Here is a 16,228-nt window from a genome sequence, read left to right as displayed (position 1 = left end):
GAAAGCAGCAGTCATGAAATCAAAAGATGTATTACACTGGGCAAATCTGCCGCAAAAAAAAACCCTTTAAAGCATTAAAGTGCAAAAATGTTACTTTAAGAATTAAGGTGCACCTGACCCGAGCCATGGTGTATTCGGTCACCTCATATGCAGGTGAAAGCTGGACAATGAATAAGGAAGACTGAAGAAGAATTGATGGCTTTGAATCATGTTGTTGATGAAGAGTATGGAATATACCATGGACTGACAGAAGAATGAAAAAATCTGTCTTGGAAGAAGTATAGCCATAATCTTTCTTAGAAGTGAGGATGGCGAGACATCATCTCATATACTTTGGACATGTCATCAGGAGGAACCAGTCTCTGGAGAAGGACATCATGCTTGGTAAAGTAGAGGATCAGCAAAAAAGGGAAAGACCCTCAACGAGATGGATTGGCACAGTGGCTGCAATGGTGGGGCCAAGCATAACAAGTGTTGTGAGGGTGGCACAGGACTGGGAAGTATTTTGTTCTGTTGTACATAGAGTCACTATGAGTTGGCACTGACTCGATGGCACCTAACAACCACAACATTATTAGACAGAACAAGGTTCTTGCCTCTTTTTTTCCTCCCTCTTACACCCTTCAGCTGTTAATGTTTGTTTTGTCTAACTGACCAGCGGACTCGACTTCATACGTGATGCACTCTGTTGCCCTGGGGACCCAGAGTATACACCTGTCAAGGCCCCCTACTTACCTCTGTGCTGTCCAGCATGGCTGCCTCAAAAATCATTACACCATAAAACCAGATGGAAAATGTGATACCTTGTTAGCCAGTTAGGCTTTTCCTTATTGCACTTTTCTTCAGAACACTTACTTCTAGAGACCCCAAGGCATTGTACCAGCACAGTAACCTTTCAGTCGTACCAGTTTGTTTTAGAGTGGACATTTTCCTAAAAGCCATGATAAATGTGTTAGAAGATGAGGACCAGCAGGATGGCACTGAATAGCATGTGGGTGAGAGGCAGCAGTCAAAAGGGAGCCTCATGGAGAAACAAAGACTACAATAGCCAGTAAGAAGAGGCATGTGCTTATGATGGTTGTCATTTTGATTCCTAGATTTGGGAGTTGCTGATGGATCCAGGATTGGGAAATGTGTTAGGAGCAGGGGAAATAGGATCTTCCCCTCAGCTCTCCACTTCTGACTTTAAGGTGAATATGTCTGGGTTTGCTCCTTTACTTCTGGCTGTTCATATACGCCCCTTTCCATCTGGCCTAGTGAAGTTTATAAATGCTTTTAGCATCCCCTTGGGAGCAAGGTGGAAAGACAGGCAGGCAGCCAGGAAATCTTGGTGGTTATTAAACTGAGGCTTTGAGGACTTTTTATTAATGATTAGACTCAGCTGCACAGCACAGAGGAGTATAAACTACCTCTCTGTCTCCTTTGCTCAAAACCCCAGAGAATCTGTGTCGTATGGTACTTATTTTTAACCCAGAATAGACGTGGGCCTGGTAGCCCTGGGAATTGCTGAGGTTCCAATGTCCTCTCAGGCAGAAGAAGATGGGTTAGGAACCCCGTGGAGGGAGGATGTGCATACCTCTTTGTGGTGTTCACCTCCCCCATGCTTTCCCACGCCCCCATTTGTGACTGGAGGCTAGTTTTGAAGCATGGCATCGTAAAGAGATTTGTTTTGTTTGGTTTTCAGTCTGTAGTGTGGATTGTAATGTCACCACTACTCTGTTGTTGTTGTTGTTGGCTGCTGTTGAGTTGGCCACTTACTCATGATGACCCCACGCACAATGGAATAAAACTCTGCCTAGTCCTGCTCCATCCCCATGATTGGTTGGGGATTGGACCGTTGTGATTCATAGGGTTTTTTCACTGGCTGATTTTTGGAAAAAGACCACCAGGCTCTTCTTCCTAGTCCATCTTAGCCTGTAAGCTCCACTAAAATCTGTTCAGCATCGTAGCAAAACAGATGAGTGGTGGCTGTGCATGTGTAAAAACAGCGTGGACGTGACCTCCTCCAGCCCCACAAGGGAGACCAAACCCAGTGCCGTCGAGTCGATTCTGACTCATAGCGACCCTATAGGACAGAGTAGAACTGCCCCTCGAGTTTCCAAGAAGCGCCTGGCAGATTCGAACTGCCAGCCCTTTGGTTAGCAGCCATAGCACTTAACCACTACGCCACCAGAGTTTCCCAAAAGGGAGAAGGAAATCCAAAGTCAACAGCACAAGGCTGACTCCCATGAGTTGGAGGCAAGACAAGCCTCCTCTCTCTGCCATCTTTACTAATTCTGACACTAACCATCCCTCCCATAGAACTTACTCTCTACTGGGTTCAATAATTCATTGCAATGGCCACATAGAACTCAGAGACAATACTCACAATTATGGGGTTTATTAGCAAAGTAACAGTTATAGTTCAGGCTCAGGAACACTCAGGATTCAGTTCTTCCATCAGGACAGCCTCTGCCCAGCTGTGCTCACAGGCACACCTCTCCCTGACCCTTGGCCTCTGCCCGAAGGCACTTAGCTTTCTCTCTCCATTGGCTGGGAAGCCTACTGCACCATCTCCTGTTGCCAGGTCTCTGCTGCTGGGTCTCTCCTGCCACCACTTCTCACTGGCTTCAGGGCTATAGCTTCTCTCTCTCTCAGTCTCCTGCTTCTAGGAGCTTCTCAGTGCAGGGATCCTGGGTCGAAAGGACACACTCTCTGCTCCTGGCTGTTCTTCCTTGGTGGTGGTAGGATCCTTTCTCTGCTCTGGAATTGGCTGTCTTTTAAGGCAAAACTGACCAATCCCTTTGGTGGGCCACAACTACCCTATCACACAGTCCCCCCTGATCACCTGGGTGGCAGTTACAAGACCATGGCTAGAAAGGCCACACAAAAGTAATCAATCACAACACAGCACGATTTGCATTGGCCTGGAATCAAACCTGGGTATCCTGCATGGAAGGTGAGAATTCTACCCTGAATCACCAGTGCCCCTCGGAACATCTTTAACCAGTTGCCATCAAGTCAGTTCTGACTCATGGCAGCTCCATATGTGTCAGAGTAAAACTGTGCTCCACAGGGTTTTCAGCGGCTGATTTTTCAGAAGTAGACTACCCAGCCTTTCTTCCAAGGTGCCTCTGGGTGGACTTGAACCTCCAATCTTTGGTTAGCAGCTGAGCACGTTAACCACTTGTACCACCTGGGGACTCCTAGAACATCATTAGGCTGCTTAAAACTAATTTAATGAGTAAACCTGTATAAAGACTTTCTTTAGGTCCTGCGCATACCGCTGTTACCTGTTATAAGGAAAGGACTTGGTCAAGTGACTTTTGTGTTCAGTAAATAAGAGGGAACCTGAGTGGAAGGGCAACAGTGATTTGATGTGAACTCACAGTGATGGACCAAGCTGTGCTAAGGTGTGTTTCACCCTGACTCATCCACATACCCTCTATAGGCCCCTGAGTAGCCAGTATCACTTGTTTGGAGAGCAGGCAGTTGCCATCTGGATTACAGCTTATCTACCATCTTAAAGCATAGCCAGCAAGCCTATATGGGTATTGAATTCATGGCTTTTGACCCATTTGCACTAGCTAATAACCTGAATCTGGAGATGGCATATTTAATACTAAGAGTTTTGAGTAAAGTACATCTTAGTAAGCAGTCTAGAGTTCTTGGTGCCTTCAAATACTTATTAAAGATACAGGAACATGAATCATTATGATAATGACCTTTTGTTTTTTCTTGAATGCAGAAATGCTGCTGCTGACCCATTATTAATAAGCATGCATCCTTCCATTTATAGAGTGTTAACATTTCCACAGTTCTTACACATAGATGATCTCACCTGATCTTCACAGCAAGTCATACTCAAAGCAAGCTTCAGTACTACCATTTATTCTCACTGTGCACACTTAAGCTGAGCTGGCTTAAGTGACAAGCTCAGGGTTACAGAAATTGGTAAGTGGCAATATCCAAGGCCATGTCTTCCAGCTCTTAAGTCTTGCCCTCCTTGTCTCGTGCTTTGCAGCTGTTGCTCTTGGGCTGTGTTCTAGTGGTGAATACAGTTTGACTGAACCACTTAGGCTCTTTCAGCCTCTTCTCCAGTGAGCAAGCTAGAGCTTTTTGGCAGCCAGAGTTTGGGTTTTGGTCTGTGAAGGAGGAATAGGAATTTTCTCTGGGATGGAAGCTATAGGTTTGGGTTTACCAGCACAGTACTTTGACTCACTGGGCTAGTATCTTTGTGGAATGAAAAAAAAAAAAAATACATATATATATATATGTATATATATATATGTATATGCATGTGTATATATTAATGTTGTCATGTAATTAAATGAACCTTAAATTTTAAATGTGGACTAACTATAGCTTGAGTTTAATTTCTATCTTATAAATTCTATAGTGTTCTGTTTGCCAAGGAGGGCATAGCATTTTTAATAGGTAATTTTTCAGAGTTGTGTATGAAACTTACATCCAGCATCTTTTGGTAAAGGAGCTGAGAATTAGCCCAGCTCAAAATATGATCTCTGCTTTGAAATTTGCCCCCTCTTAGCATTCTGGAGATAAAGTCTGTAGTTGTCCATTAACCAACTGCTGGTTTTTATTTATTAAAATTCCATTATGATCTGTATCTGGCAGGAATATATTAAGAGTAAATTATATTCTTTTTTGTGTGTATCTTCTTACTTACAAATTTTCATAAGTGTGTGTCTTAGTCTGGGTTCTCTAGAGGAACAAAACCAGTGAGATGTGTATATATATCTCTGTATCTCTATCTATCAAGAGACAGATTTATTTCAAGGAAATGGTTCATGCAATTTTGGTCATTATATGGTCAGGCAGTAGGCTGGAGACCTCTGCTGGCTCATGGAATTGTGGGCACTACTGAATCTGAAATCTGCAGATCAGGTGGCAGGCCAGAGTTTTCTGCAGGCTTACATCCCAGGAACTGGAGGTCAGGGGACAAGAAGAGTGCAGGATCGCAGGGTCAAGCGAGAGAGGGAGCTTGTGCTTTGCCAGAACATCCATTTATATACTATAGACCCACCACACCCCAAAAGTAAACTTTCCTTTTGACTGATTGGCTGGTCACATCATGGAAAATGATTACATTATGGAAGAACAAACAGTCTAGTGTCTGCCAAACCACTGAGAATCATAGCTTAGCCTGGTTGATACATATCATCCTTTGTGAGAACTAAACACCACACTTTTATCTTCTATATAGAGGGTAGGGATTTGGGCTGGGAGAAAGAGAATTAAAGTGTGGGCCAAGGCCAGAGTCAGAGCCAGAGTTAGCTCAGGCCAGTCACCGCCCATGGAACCTGGGTTTAGGGGAACCCAGCCAGCTCTACAGAGAATGCTAAGCAGGAATACATTTCAGAGCACAGGTGAAGCCATGTTGAGGTCATCTCACCTCCAGCGTGATGCAAACCAGACGTCTTGCTCTTCCTAGCTACTAAAGACTCTAGTCTTTAAAGGGCTACTACTTTCATTTTGGGTGGTAAATTTCTTTGGGGCTGGGGTAGTTCTAGAGTACTAGGGCCACAGGCTTTGACTTTAATAGGAGAAATAGGATTACTAAGTATTGATAGACTTTGGAACTCTTCAATTGTCTATATTTTTTGGAATGGATGTCTTCCAAAGTCTCTCCCAGTAACTGTCTCCTAGAGGTAAAACTGGTATGACCAAAGATTTGGAGGTCTTCTGTTCAGAATTCTAGGATTCATCAAGAGAACTATGGAAAATAAGGTAGAAAGATAAAGAAGAACAGATTAGCATGACAGCACCTGCCTTCCCTAGCCCTGCCAAGCAATAGGTCATGGAAGACTAGGAACCTACAAGCCCAGCTCAAGTCAATCTATGGGACAGTAAAAACCAAGTTTGTCAGTATCTTAGGTGGCTTATTCTCTTCCTTGTTGGGGTCTGGGATTAACCTACAACAGAGGATTTGGAAATAATGTGGCAAGCCAGGAAGCTATTGTGTAAGTTCTTGGAAAAGGGGAATATACTGATTTTAAGATTAATGTGTTTACCAGGTAGAGTCTCACCACCCCAACCTCCAACTGCAGGGCATATTGTTGAGTTGTTTTTCATAGTAGATATGAGGGAGATAGATTTGTACTTCTCTCTCCACATATACCTACTCAGTAGCAACTCCATCTCTACCCCAACTACCACTAAGCACCCATTTCTTATGCCCAGTGGCCAAACATCTGCAGGATGCCAGTCTGGCCAAGACAGCAGGTGTAACGACTGCCTGTGGGACAGAGGAACTATTTGGTCTGTTGAGAAGTTGAACTTATACCTCTGGCCTTCTGGCGCTGAGCAAGAGCTGAAGGTGCTCATTGGTCTACACTCCTTCATAAACATTGAGTAATATTCTTTGAAGCAAGGCTCCATCCTAGAAAGGATGTCACTTCAGTTACTAAAATACTAGTGGATATTTCTGTGAAGACTACTTTGAAGATTTGGTTAGATAAGAGGGATGGTTCGCTGAGAAATGCTCCCATTATGATAAAGGGTGAAATAGAACACAGACCTGAGAGGCCTGAGGCCAGAAAGTTCTAGGTTCAAATCCCACTTCTCTTGTGTAAAGTAGGCCTGATCATAATTACCTTGCACTGTTGTTCTTAATAATTAGAAACAATACAGTGAAACCTGTGAGAGCCAGAAATCGATGGGATGGCTTTGTTTTTCTGGGTCTCACAAGTTTTCCACCTTTGACAGGGTGCAGTCTTAACACTTTTCTATCACTCACTTTAGTGGAAAATATTCAAGTTTTCCTCCTCTGACAGGTTTCTACCTTACATAGGTTCCAGCTTTCACAGGTTTTACTGTACATAAAGCACGAGGCACATGGAAACTCAGTTGTTAATACCGTCTGCAACATTTTATCTACCACTTGCCTACCAGTGTGTCATACTAGGATAGCGTGTGTGTTGCTGTGATGCTGGAAGCTATGCCACTGATATTTCAAATACCAACGGGGTCACCCATGGTAGATACATTTCAGCTGAGCTTCCAGATTAAGACAGACTAGAAAGAAAAACCTGCTGATCTACTTCCAAAAATTGGCCAATGAAACCCTATGCATCACAACAGAATGTGGTCCTATATAGTGCTGGAAGGTGAGCCCCCTAGATTAAAGGGCACTCAAAATACTCAATGGCCACAACAGTGGACTCAGACATACCGATGCTTGTGTGGATGATGTAGGCCTGGGCAACATTTTGTTTTATTGTACATGGGGTTACCGTGAGTCAGAATTGACTTCATGGCAAGTAGCAACAACAGCAGCAACATTTTATATAGGTTCATCCTCTTTAGTTAGGGGTTTACTATATTGGGTTGATTTTGTGAGATGCTTTTAAATATACAAGGTAGCTACAGATGAATGCATACCTCCTCAAGCCACATTCTCTGCAAGCAATGACCACATGAAGCCAGCCATGCATGGGCAGGCCTTGGCTGGACTCAAACTCACATAGTCACTGACAAGAAGTCATCTTTTTATTGTTGGCTTTGCTGAGTACGTGATGCTGAATGCTTTCTTCCACTGGGAAATTAATTTCCCTGTGCACCAGATCTTAGCGAATGGGATCATACCACTGCCTTTCTAAAAGAGATATGACTTTCTTTTTATTAATCATGGAACTGACTGGAAGGATTTGTAAAAAGAAAATAACCTGTTAATTCTCCTCCTGCTGACTGCAGATAGTTGGTACCCCAAAACCAAACCCGTTGCTATCAAGTCAATTTTGACTCATAGCACCCCGTGGGGCAGAGTAGAACTGGCATAGCATCTTCAAGGCTGTAAATATGGAAGCAGACTGCCACATCCTTCTCTCATGGAGTGGCTGATGGATTCGGACCACCTACCGTTCAGTTAGCAGCCAAGCACTTAACCACTGTGCCACCAGGACACCTTAGTAGGCAGTAGGTATAATGAGTACCTACTGCCTTCCAGACATTAAGAGTGAAAAAGGGATTTTACCTTCCAGCCTGGAAACCATACCCATTTCTGGTTTGAAACAAGCAGCCTCCTGTCCTTAGAGATCTGCCATATATGAATTTCTGGAATAAAAAGAGTTCTCAGAGATTTTTGTCAGCTGTCATTTCCAAGGCAAAGTAACAAAGTCATAGTGCCAGGAGATGCCTAAAAATAGCTATGTGTGTAAATAACGGTGCTAGATGCTTCCTTGCCACAAGTTTGAAACATGTCCTTTTTAAGAGTTAAATCCGATATTAAATGTTGGTATGGATGATGAGACTAAGTGAAATGAGGGGTTTTTATTCAGTGCTGGTTTTGTGACATATGCAGTGCAACTTACTTTTATATAATGAGATGCAATAAAAACATCAACACGAAACAGGTACGTTGGGTGAGGAGAATATCAGAAAACTTGTTTTACAAAAAAGCTTATTTTCTGTTTCTTTAAACACCTGTCATTCATAATATTCTTGAAATCAGTTTGATCGCTCCATTTTTTCTTTACCTGCAGCTTGTTACATGCAACAATGATTGAATGAAGTGAAGGGCTGCCCCATGAAGCACCATGATAGTGCAGTCTTTACTTCCATGCAGGTAGGAGACAGTGGAGAATTGTGATAAAGTTTTTGCCACTGCTAAGTATTCTACAACCCTGGTGGCATAGTAGCTAAGTGCTATGGCAGTTTGAATCCACCAGGCACTCCTTGGAAACTCTATGGGGCAGTTCTACTCTGTCGTATAGGGTCGCTATGAGTCGGAATCCTCTAAGGGCAATGGGTTTGGTTTGGTTTGCGTATTCTACACCAATAACCAAGCTGCCACTAGGGGGCAGCAGAGCATCAAATAAGAGGCTGCGCCAGGGCTGTGAGACATCCTAGAGTCCTTGGTGCAGCCCTCACAGAGAAGAACACCCTTCTTGCCTTCACCTAGCAAAACTCATCCTTTAGGCCTTTGCCTTTAAGCCTTCTGTACTTGTTCTCACTCACACCCTTCTCTTAAAGCCTTCCTGGTCTACTTTGTACCATATCACGTAGCTTAATGATGGGACTCCCCCACGCGTCTGTCAGTTTGTCGCGCTTTGGGAGCTTGCATGTTGCTGTGATGCTGGAAGCTATGTCACCGGTATTCAAATACCAGCAGGGTCACCCACGGTGGACAAATTTCAGCTGAGCTTCCAGACTAAGACAGACGAGGAAGAAGGACGTGGCGGTCTACTTCTGAAAAGAATTAGCCAGTGAAAACCTTAAGAATAGCAACAGAACATTGATATAGTGCCAGAAGACGAGCCCTTCAGATTGGAAGGCACTCCAAAGATGACTGAGGAAGAGCTGCCTCCTCAAAGTAGAGTCGATCTTAATGATGTGGATTGAGTCAAGCTTTTGGGACCTTCATTTGCTGATGTGGCACAACTCAAAATGAGATGAAACAGCTGCAAACATCCGTTAATAGTTGGAATGTGGAACATACAAAGTATGAATCCAGGAGAATTGAAAATCTTCAAAAATGAGATAGAGCACATAAAGGTTGATATCCTAGGCATTAGTGAGCTGAAATGGACTGGTATTGGCCATTTTGAATCAGACAATCATATGGTCTACTATGCTGGGAGCGACAACTTGAAGAGGAATGGCATTGCATTCATCATCAAAAAGAACATTTCAGGATCTATCCTGAAGTACAACGCTGTCAGTGATAGGATAATATCCATACACCTACACGGAAGACCAGTTAATACAACTCATACAAATTTCCATACCAACCACGAAGGCCAAAGATGAAAAAAAGATTTTACCAACTTCTGTAGTCTGAAATTGAATGAACATGTAATCAGGATGCACTGATAATTACTGTTGCTTGGAATGCGAAAGTTGGAAATGAAGGATCGGTAGTTGGAAAATAACGGCCTTGGTGATAGAAGTGATGCTGAAGGTCGCATGATTGAATTTTGCAAGACTTCTTCTTTGCAAATACCTTTTTTCACCAACATAAATGGTGACTATACACATGGACCTTGCCAGATGGAATACACAGGAATCAAATCAACATCTGTAGAAAGAGACGATGGCAAAGCTCAATATCATCAGTCAGAACAGGGCTAGGGGATGACTGTGGATCAATTACTCATATGCAAGTTGAAGCTGAAACTGAAGAAAATTAGAACAAGTACACAAGAGCCAAAGTATGACCTTGAGTATATCCCACCTGAATTTAGGGACCATCTCAAGAAGAGATTTGATGTGTTGAACACTAATGCCACTGTATAAATCCATCTTGTTGAGGGTCTTCCTCTTTTTTGATGACCCTCTGCTTTACCAAGCATGATGTCTTTATCCAGGCAGTGGTCCCTCCTGATAATATGTCCAAAGTATGTGAGATTTAATGTCACCATCTTGCTTCTAAGGAGCATTCTGGTTGTACTTCTTCCAAGACAGATTTGTTCATTCTTTTGGCAGTCCACCACATAGTCAATATTCTTCACCTACACTGCGATTCAAAGGTGTCAATTCTTCTTCGGTCTTTCTTATTCATTGTCTGCATTTCACATGCATATGAGGCGATTGCAAACACTGTGGCTTGGATCAGGCACGCCTTAGTCCTCAGGGTGACATCTTTGGTTTTTAACTCTTGAAATAGATCTCTTGCAGCCAATTTATCCAATGCAATGTGTCTTTTGATTTCTTGACTGCTTCTTCCATGGGTGTTGATTGTGGATCTAAGTAAAATGAAATCCTTGACAGCCTCAATTTTTTCTCCATTTATCATGATGTTGCTTATTGGTCCAGTTATGAGAATTTTTGTGTTTTCTTTATGTTGAGGTGTAATCCATACTGAAGACTGTGGTCTTTGATCCTCATCGTAAGTGCTTCAAGTCTTCTTCATTTTCAGCAAGAAAGGTTATGTCATCTGCATAATGCAAGTTGTTAATGAGTCTTCCTCCAGTCCTGATGCCATGTTCTTCTTCATATAGTCTAGCTTTTTGGATTATTTGCTCAGCATACAGATTGAATATTGAATATGCCATGGACTGCCAAAAGAATGAACAAATCTGTCTTGAAGAAGTACAACCAGAATGTTCCTTAGAAGCAAGGATGGGGAGACTACGTCTTATGTACTTTGGACATGTTGTCAGGAAGGATCAATCCCTGGAGAAGGACATTATGCTTGATAAAGAAGAGGGTCATTGAAAAAGAGGAAGACCCTCAACAAGATGGATTGAGACAGTGGCTGCAACAATGGGCTCAAGCATAACAACAATTGTAAGGGTGGCGCAGGACCAGGCAGTGTTTTGTTCTGCGGTACATAGGGTTACTATGAGTTAGAACTGACTCAATGGCACCTAACGACAACATACAAATTGAATAGGTATGGTGAAAGGATACGATCCTGACGCACACCTTTCCAGACTTTAAACCATGCAGTATCCCCTTGTTCTGTTCGAATGACTGCCACTTAGTCCATGTACAGATTCCTCATAAGCACGATAAAAATTCCCACTCTCCACAATGTTATCAATAATTTCTTATGATCCACACAGTCCAATGTGTGGACTGTCAATAAAACATAGTCATTGTCAATAAAACATAGTCATAGTCAATAAAACACAGGTAAACATCTTTCTGGTATTTTTTTTTTTTTTTAACATCTTTCTGGTATTCTCTGCTTTCAGCTGGGATCTATCTGACATCAGCAACGATATCCCTGGTTCCACATCCTCCTCTCAATCCGGCTTGAATTTCTGGCAGTTCCCTGTTGATATATCACGGCAGCCGCTTCTGAACAATCTTCACAAAAATTTTACTTGCATGTGATATTAATGATATTGTTCAATAATTTCCACGTTTGGTTGGATCACCTTTCTTGGGAATAGGCATAAATATAGATCTCTTCCAGTCAGTGGGTCACGCAAATTTCTTGGCATAGACAAGTGAGCACTTCCAGCACTGCATCCTTTTGTTGAAACATCTCAATTGGTATTACGTCAATTCCCAGAGCCTTGTTTTTCGCTAGTGCCTTCAGTGCAGCTTGGACTTCTTCCTTTGGTAACTGTCGATTCCTGATCATATGTTACCTCATGAAATGGCTGAATGTTGACCAATTCTTTTTAGTATAGTGACTGTGTGTGTTCCTTCCATCTTTTTTTGATGCTTCCTGTGTCGTTTAATATTTTCCCCATACAATCCTTCAGTACTGCAACTCAAAGCTTGAATTTTTTCTTCAGTTCTTTCAGCTTGAGAAATGCTGAGCGTGTTCTTCCCTTTTGGCTTTCTATTTCCAGCTCTATTCATATGTCTCATAATACTTCACTTTGTCTTCTTGAGCTGTCCTTTGAAATCTTCTGTTCAGCTCTTTTACTTCATTTTTCCCTTTTGCTTTAGCTACTTGACATTCAAGAACAAGTTTCAGAGTCTCTTCTGACATCCATTTAGGTCTTTTCTTTCTCTTCTGTCTTTTTAATGACTTCTTGCTTTCTTCATGTATGATGTCCTTGATGTCATTCCACAACTCATCTGGTCATTAGCGTTCAAGACATGAAATCTGTTCTTGAGATGGTCTCTAAATTCAGGTGGGATACACTCAAGGTCATACTTTGGCTTTCATGGACTTGTTCTAATTTTCTTCAGTTTCAAGTTGAACTTGCATATGAGTAATTGAACTGTAGGGTTTTCAATGGCTGATTTTTTGGAATTAGATTGCCAGGCCTTTCTTCTGAGGCATCTTTGGGTAGATTCCAACTGCCAACCTTTCAGTTAGTAGCTGAGTGCTTAATCACTTGCGCCACCCAGGGATGCCTAACAATTTTAAAAAACCTATGTTTTAAGTGCCCATTGCAAGAAGTGTATGTTCCTAGCTCTTAGGGTCCTGACAACCCAAGGTGTGAGTTTTGTCCAACTCTACTGAAAAAATATTGATTGAAGGACATAGCCCTGCCTATGTGTGTTCAGGCACCCATCTCAACGCGGAGAATATATTGACGGATGGCAATGCATTTTGGGTGGTAATTTGGCTGCTCTGTAAGCACAGAGCTCTTCTCTTTGCTTGTGAATTTCCTTGCTGCTTCTGGGCAGCTTTGCCTGGAAAGCTGGGGGAACTAGCCTTGGCACTTCTTCTGTATCCTGGTACTATAGTTTAGGAGTATGCTTTCAGCAAATGTGCTCAAATAATAGGCTTTACATAAACTTAATGGTCTAAACAGTAAAATATATACCCATGTTAAAGGTTGGGGTTCCCACATAGCCAGAAGCTTACTTGCCATTCTGTGATTGGGTTTCCAGGGTAGACTCATCCTTTTCAGAAGCTCTGAATTCAAAATTCCTCCCCTTGCTACTTTTAAGTGCTGTTTTGCTCTAGTATTGAGAGCTCTTTGCCCTGTGTGTTCATTTCACCTCTAGCCCTACAGAGTTGAGGTTTGTGTTTTCGCCACCTCCTTGTGTGACAGAGAATTCAAGTGTCTGCAGGTTGTGAATGGCAGTGCATTCCAGGAGGAACAAGCCTGGGGAGCAGGCAGTGCTGCAGAGGTAGCCCTCTGTACGTCCCCCTAACAGCCTCTTCTTTCTCCAGGTATGTGTACATTCCAGTGGGCGGGTCCCAGCATGGCCTGCTGGGGACACTGTTTTCCACCGCGATGACGTTTGCATTTGTGAGCTACTGGCATGGTGGGTACGACTACCTCTGGTGCTGGGCGGCACTCAACTGGCTGGGAGTCACTGCAGAGAATGGAGTTCGGAGGCTGGTGGAGACCTCATACGTCCAGGATGGCTTGGTGAGCAGGGTCCTTGCTTGCATGGTGGGGGATAGCTGGGGTGAGGGGTAGATCTGGGAGTGGCCATCAGATTCACCACGGCACAGGCCATTTCTGCTGGATTGGTACATGAGCCCACATGCACAGAGTCAGGAAGCTAGAAAAGAGACTTCTGTATTCATTAGCTGTTTTTTTTTTAATAAGTATTTTAACTATAAAAGCAAGACATGTTTATTATATTAAAATTAGGAAATTCTGACAAGAAAAAGAAAAATACCTCTTGTCTTAGGCTGGGTTCTCTAGAAGAGCAAAACCAGTGAAGCATCTATATAAAGAAGGAAGGAGATTTATATCAAGAAAATGGCTTGTGCAGTTGAAGAAGCTGGAAAGTCTCAAGTTGTGGGTCAGGCTGGAGGCTTCTTCTGACTCTTGTAGCTGCAGGGGCTGGTGAACTCAAGATTGGCAAATCAGATAACAGATCTCTGGCTCACAGGCTGTGAAGGCCAGCAAATCCCAACACTGGCAAATAAGCTGGCAGGCCCCTGGCTACCAGACTATGCAGGCTGACAGATCCTAAGACTGGAAGGTAAGCTACTAGCTCAGGTCTCCAGAACCAGAGGTCAGATGAACAGGAGCCAGCTTTAGGCTCCAGAGCTAGCAAAAGCCCAGGAACCTTAACAGAAAGCCCACCTATATTGGATGCAGGCCACACCCCTAAAGAAACTTTTCAACTGATTGGCTACTTACAGCAGATCCCATTATGGAGGTGATCACATATTCACGGAGGTGATTATATCATCATACAATTGCCATACTACATCATAACTGCCAAACATTGAGAACCATGGCCCAGCCAAGTGGACACACAATCTTAACAATCACACCTCCTCAACAGAAATAACAGTTAACACCCATTCTTCTAAACTTTTTCTGTCCATGTATACATATACATAAGGAGCCCTGGTGGTTCAGTGGTTAAAGTGCTTGGCTGTTAACCAAAAGGTCAGTGGGAGAAAGATGTGGCATCTTTTATGCTCTCATAAAGATTACAGCCTTGGAGGCAAGGTCGTGGAAGCTCCGTACGCACATCCAAACTCCCCGAGGGACTGAATTGCTGGTCTGAGGGCTGTGGGGACCATGATCTAGGAGAAATCTAGCTCAATAGGTATAACATAGTTTGTAACAAAAATGTTCTACATTCTACTTTGGTGAGTGGTGTCTGGGGTCTTAAAAGCCTGTGATTGGCCCTCTAGGGTGCTCCATTGATCTCACCCCTGCAGGAGCAAGGAAGAATGAAGAAAACTAAAGATACAAGGGAAAGGTTAGTCCAAAGGACTAATGGACCACACCTACCACGGCCTCCACCATACTGAGTCCAGTACAACTAGATGGTGCCTAGCTACCACTACTGACTGCTCTGACAGGGATCATAATAGAGGGTCCCAGACAGGCTGGAGAAAAATGTAGAACAAAATTCTAACTCAAAAAGAAAGACCAGTCTTGCTGGTCTGACAGAGACTAGAGAAACCCTGAGAATATGACCCCGGGATGCCCTTTTCAGCTCAGTAATGAAGTTGCTCCTGAGGTTCACCCTTCAGCCAAGGATTGGACAGGCCCATAAAACAAAACAAGACTAAAGGAGCACACCAGCCCAGGGGCAGGGACTAGGAGGCAGGAAGGAACAGGAAAGCTGGTAATAGGGAACCCAAGGTTGAGAAGGGAAAGTGTTGACATGCCATGGGGTTGTTAACCAATGTCATAGAACAATGTGTATACTGACAGTTTAATGAGAAACTAGTTTGTTCTGTAAACTTTCATCTAAAGTACAATTAAAAATTTAAAAAAAGATTACAGCTCTGGAAACCATATGGGGCAGTTCTACTCTGTCGTCTAGGATCTCTATGAGTTGGAATTGACTCGATGGCAACAAGTTTTTTTTTGTGTGTGTGTGTGTACGTATTCATTCACACAAATGTTATTATTCCAGAGGTGATTATATCGGGACCACCTTTCCATGTTACTGAACTCATTTCTAGCAACTCTTTTTGATGGCTACATAAAATTCTATTATGTGGATATGCCATAATTTATTTAATTTGTTGTTAGTTGCCATCGAGTTTGCTCCAACTCATGACAACTGTATGTATAATGCCATCTTCATGATTATTGCTATGCTTGAGTCCATATTTCCACTGTTTTATCAATCTGTCTCCTTGAGAGGTTTCCTCTTTCTTGCTGACCTTCTACCAACCATGATGTCCTTTTCTAGCAATTGGACTTCTCCTATAACATGCCCAAAGTAAATGAGCCAAACTCTTGCCATCCTCACTTTTAAAGAGCATTCTGGCTGTATTTCTTCTAAGACTGATTTGTTTGTTTTTCTGGCAGCCCACAGTATATTCAGTATTCTTCACCAGTGCCACAGTTTGAATGTATCAGTTGTTCTACTTTCTTTTTCCTTGTCTAACTTTTGCATGCATATGACACAATTGAAAAGATTGTGGCTGGGCCAGGGTCAC

General features: G+C 42.8%; 1 protein-coding gene across 1 annotated transcript in view; it reads left to right on the top strand.

Moving 5' to 3' along the window:
- HHAT (hedgehog acyltransferase) overlaps nucleotides 1-16,228 on the top strand; it is a 640,126-nt gene that overhangs the window by 422,529 nt on the left and 201,369 nt on the right. Inside the window, exon 9 of the mRNA XM_064273239.1 lies at nucleotides 13,529-13,730. Within this exon, the coding sequence (XP_064129309.1) occupies nucleotides 13,529-13,730 (202 nt within the window). The remainder of the gene's footprint in view (nucleotides 1-13,528; nucleotides 13,731-16,228) is intronic.

This window comes from Loxodonta africana, chromosome 20 (genome assembly GCF_030014295.1).
Source record: "Loxodonta africana isolate mLoxAfr1 chromosome 20, mLoxAfr1.hap2, whole genome shotgun sequence".
NCBI classification, from domain to species: Eukaryota; Metazoa; Chordata; class Mammalia; order Proboscidea; family Elephantidae; genus Loxodonta; species Loxodonta africana.
The sequence above is the reverse complement of the archived record's forward strand: the minus strand, read 5'-3'. Positions and strand labels throughout refer to the sequence as shown.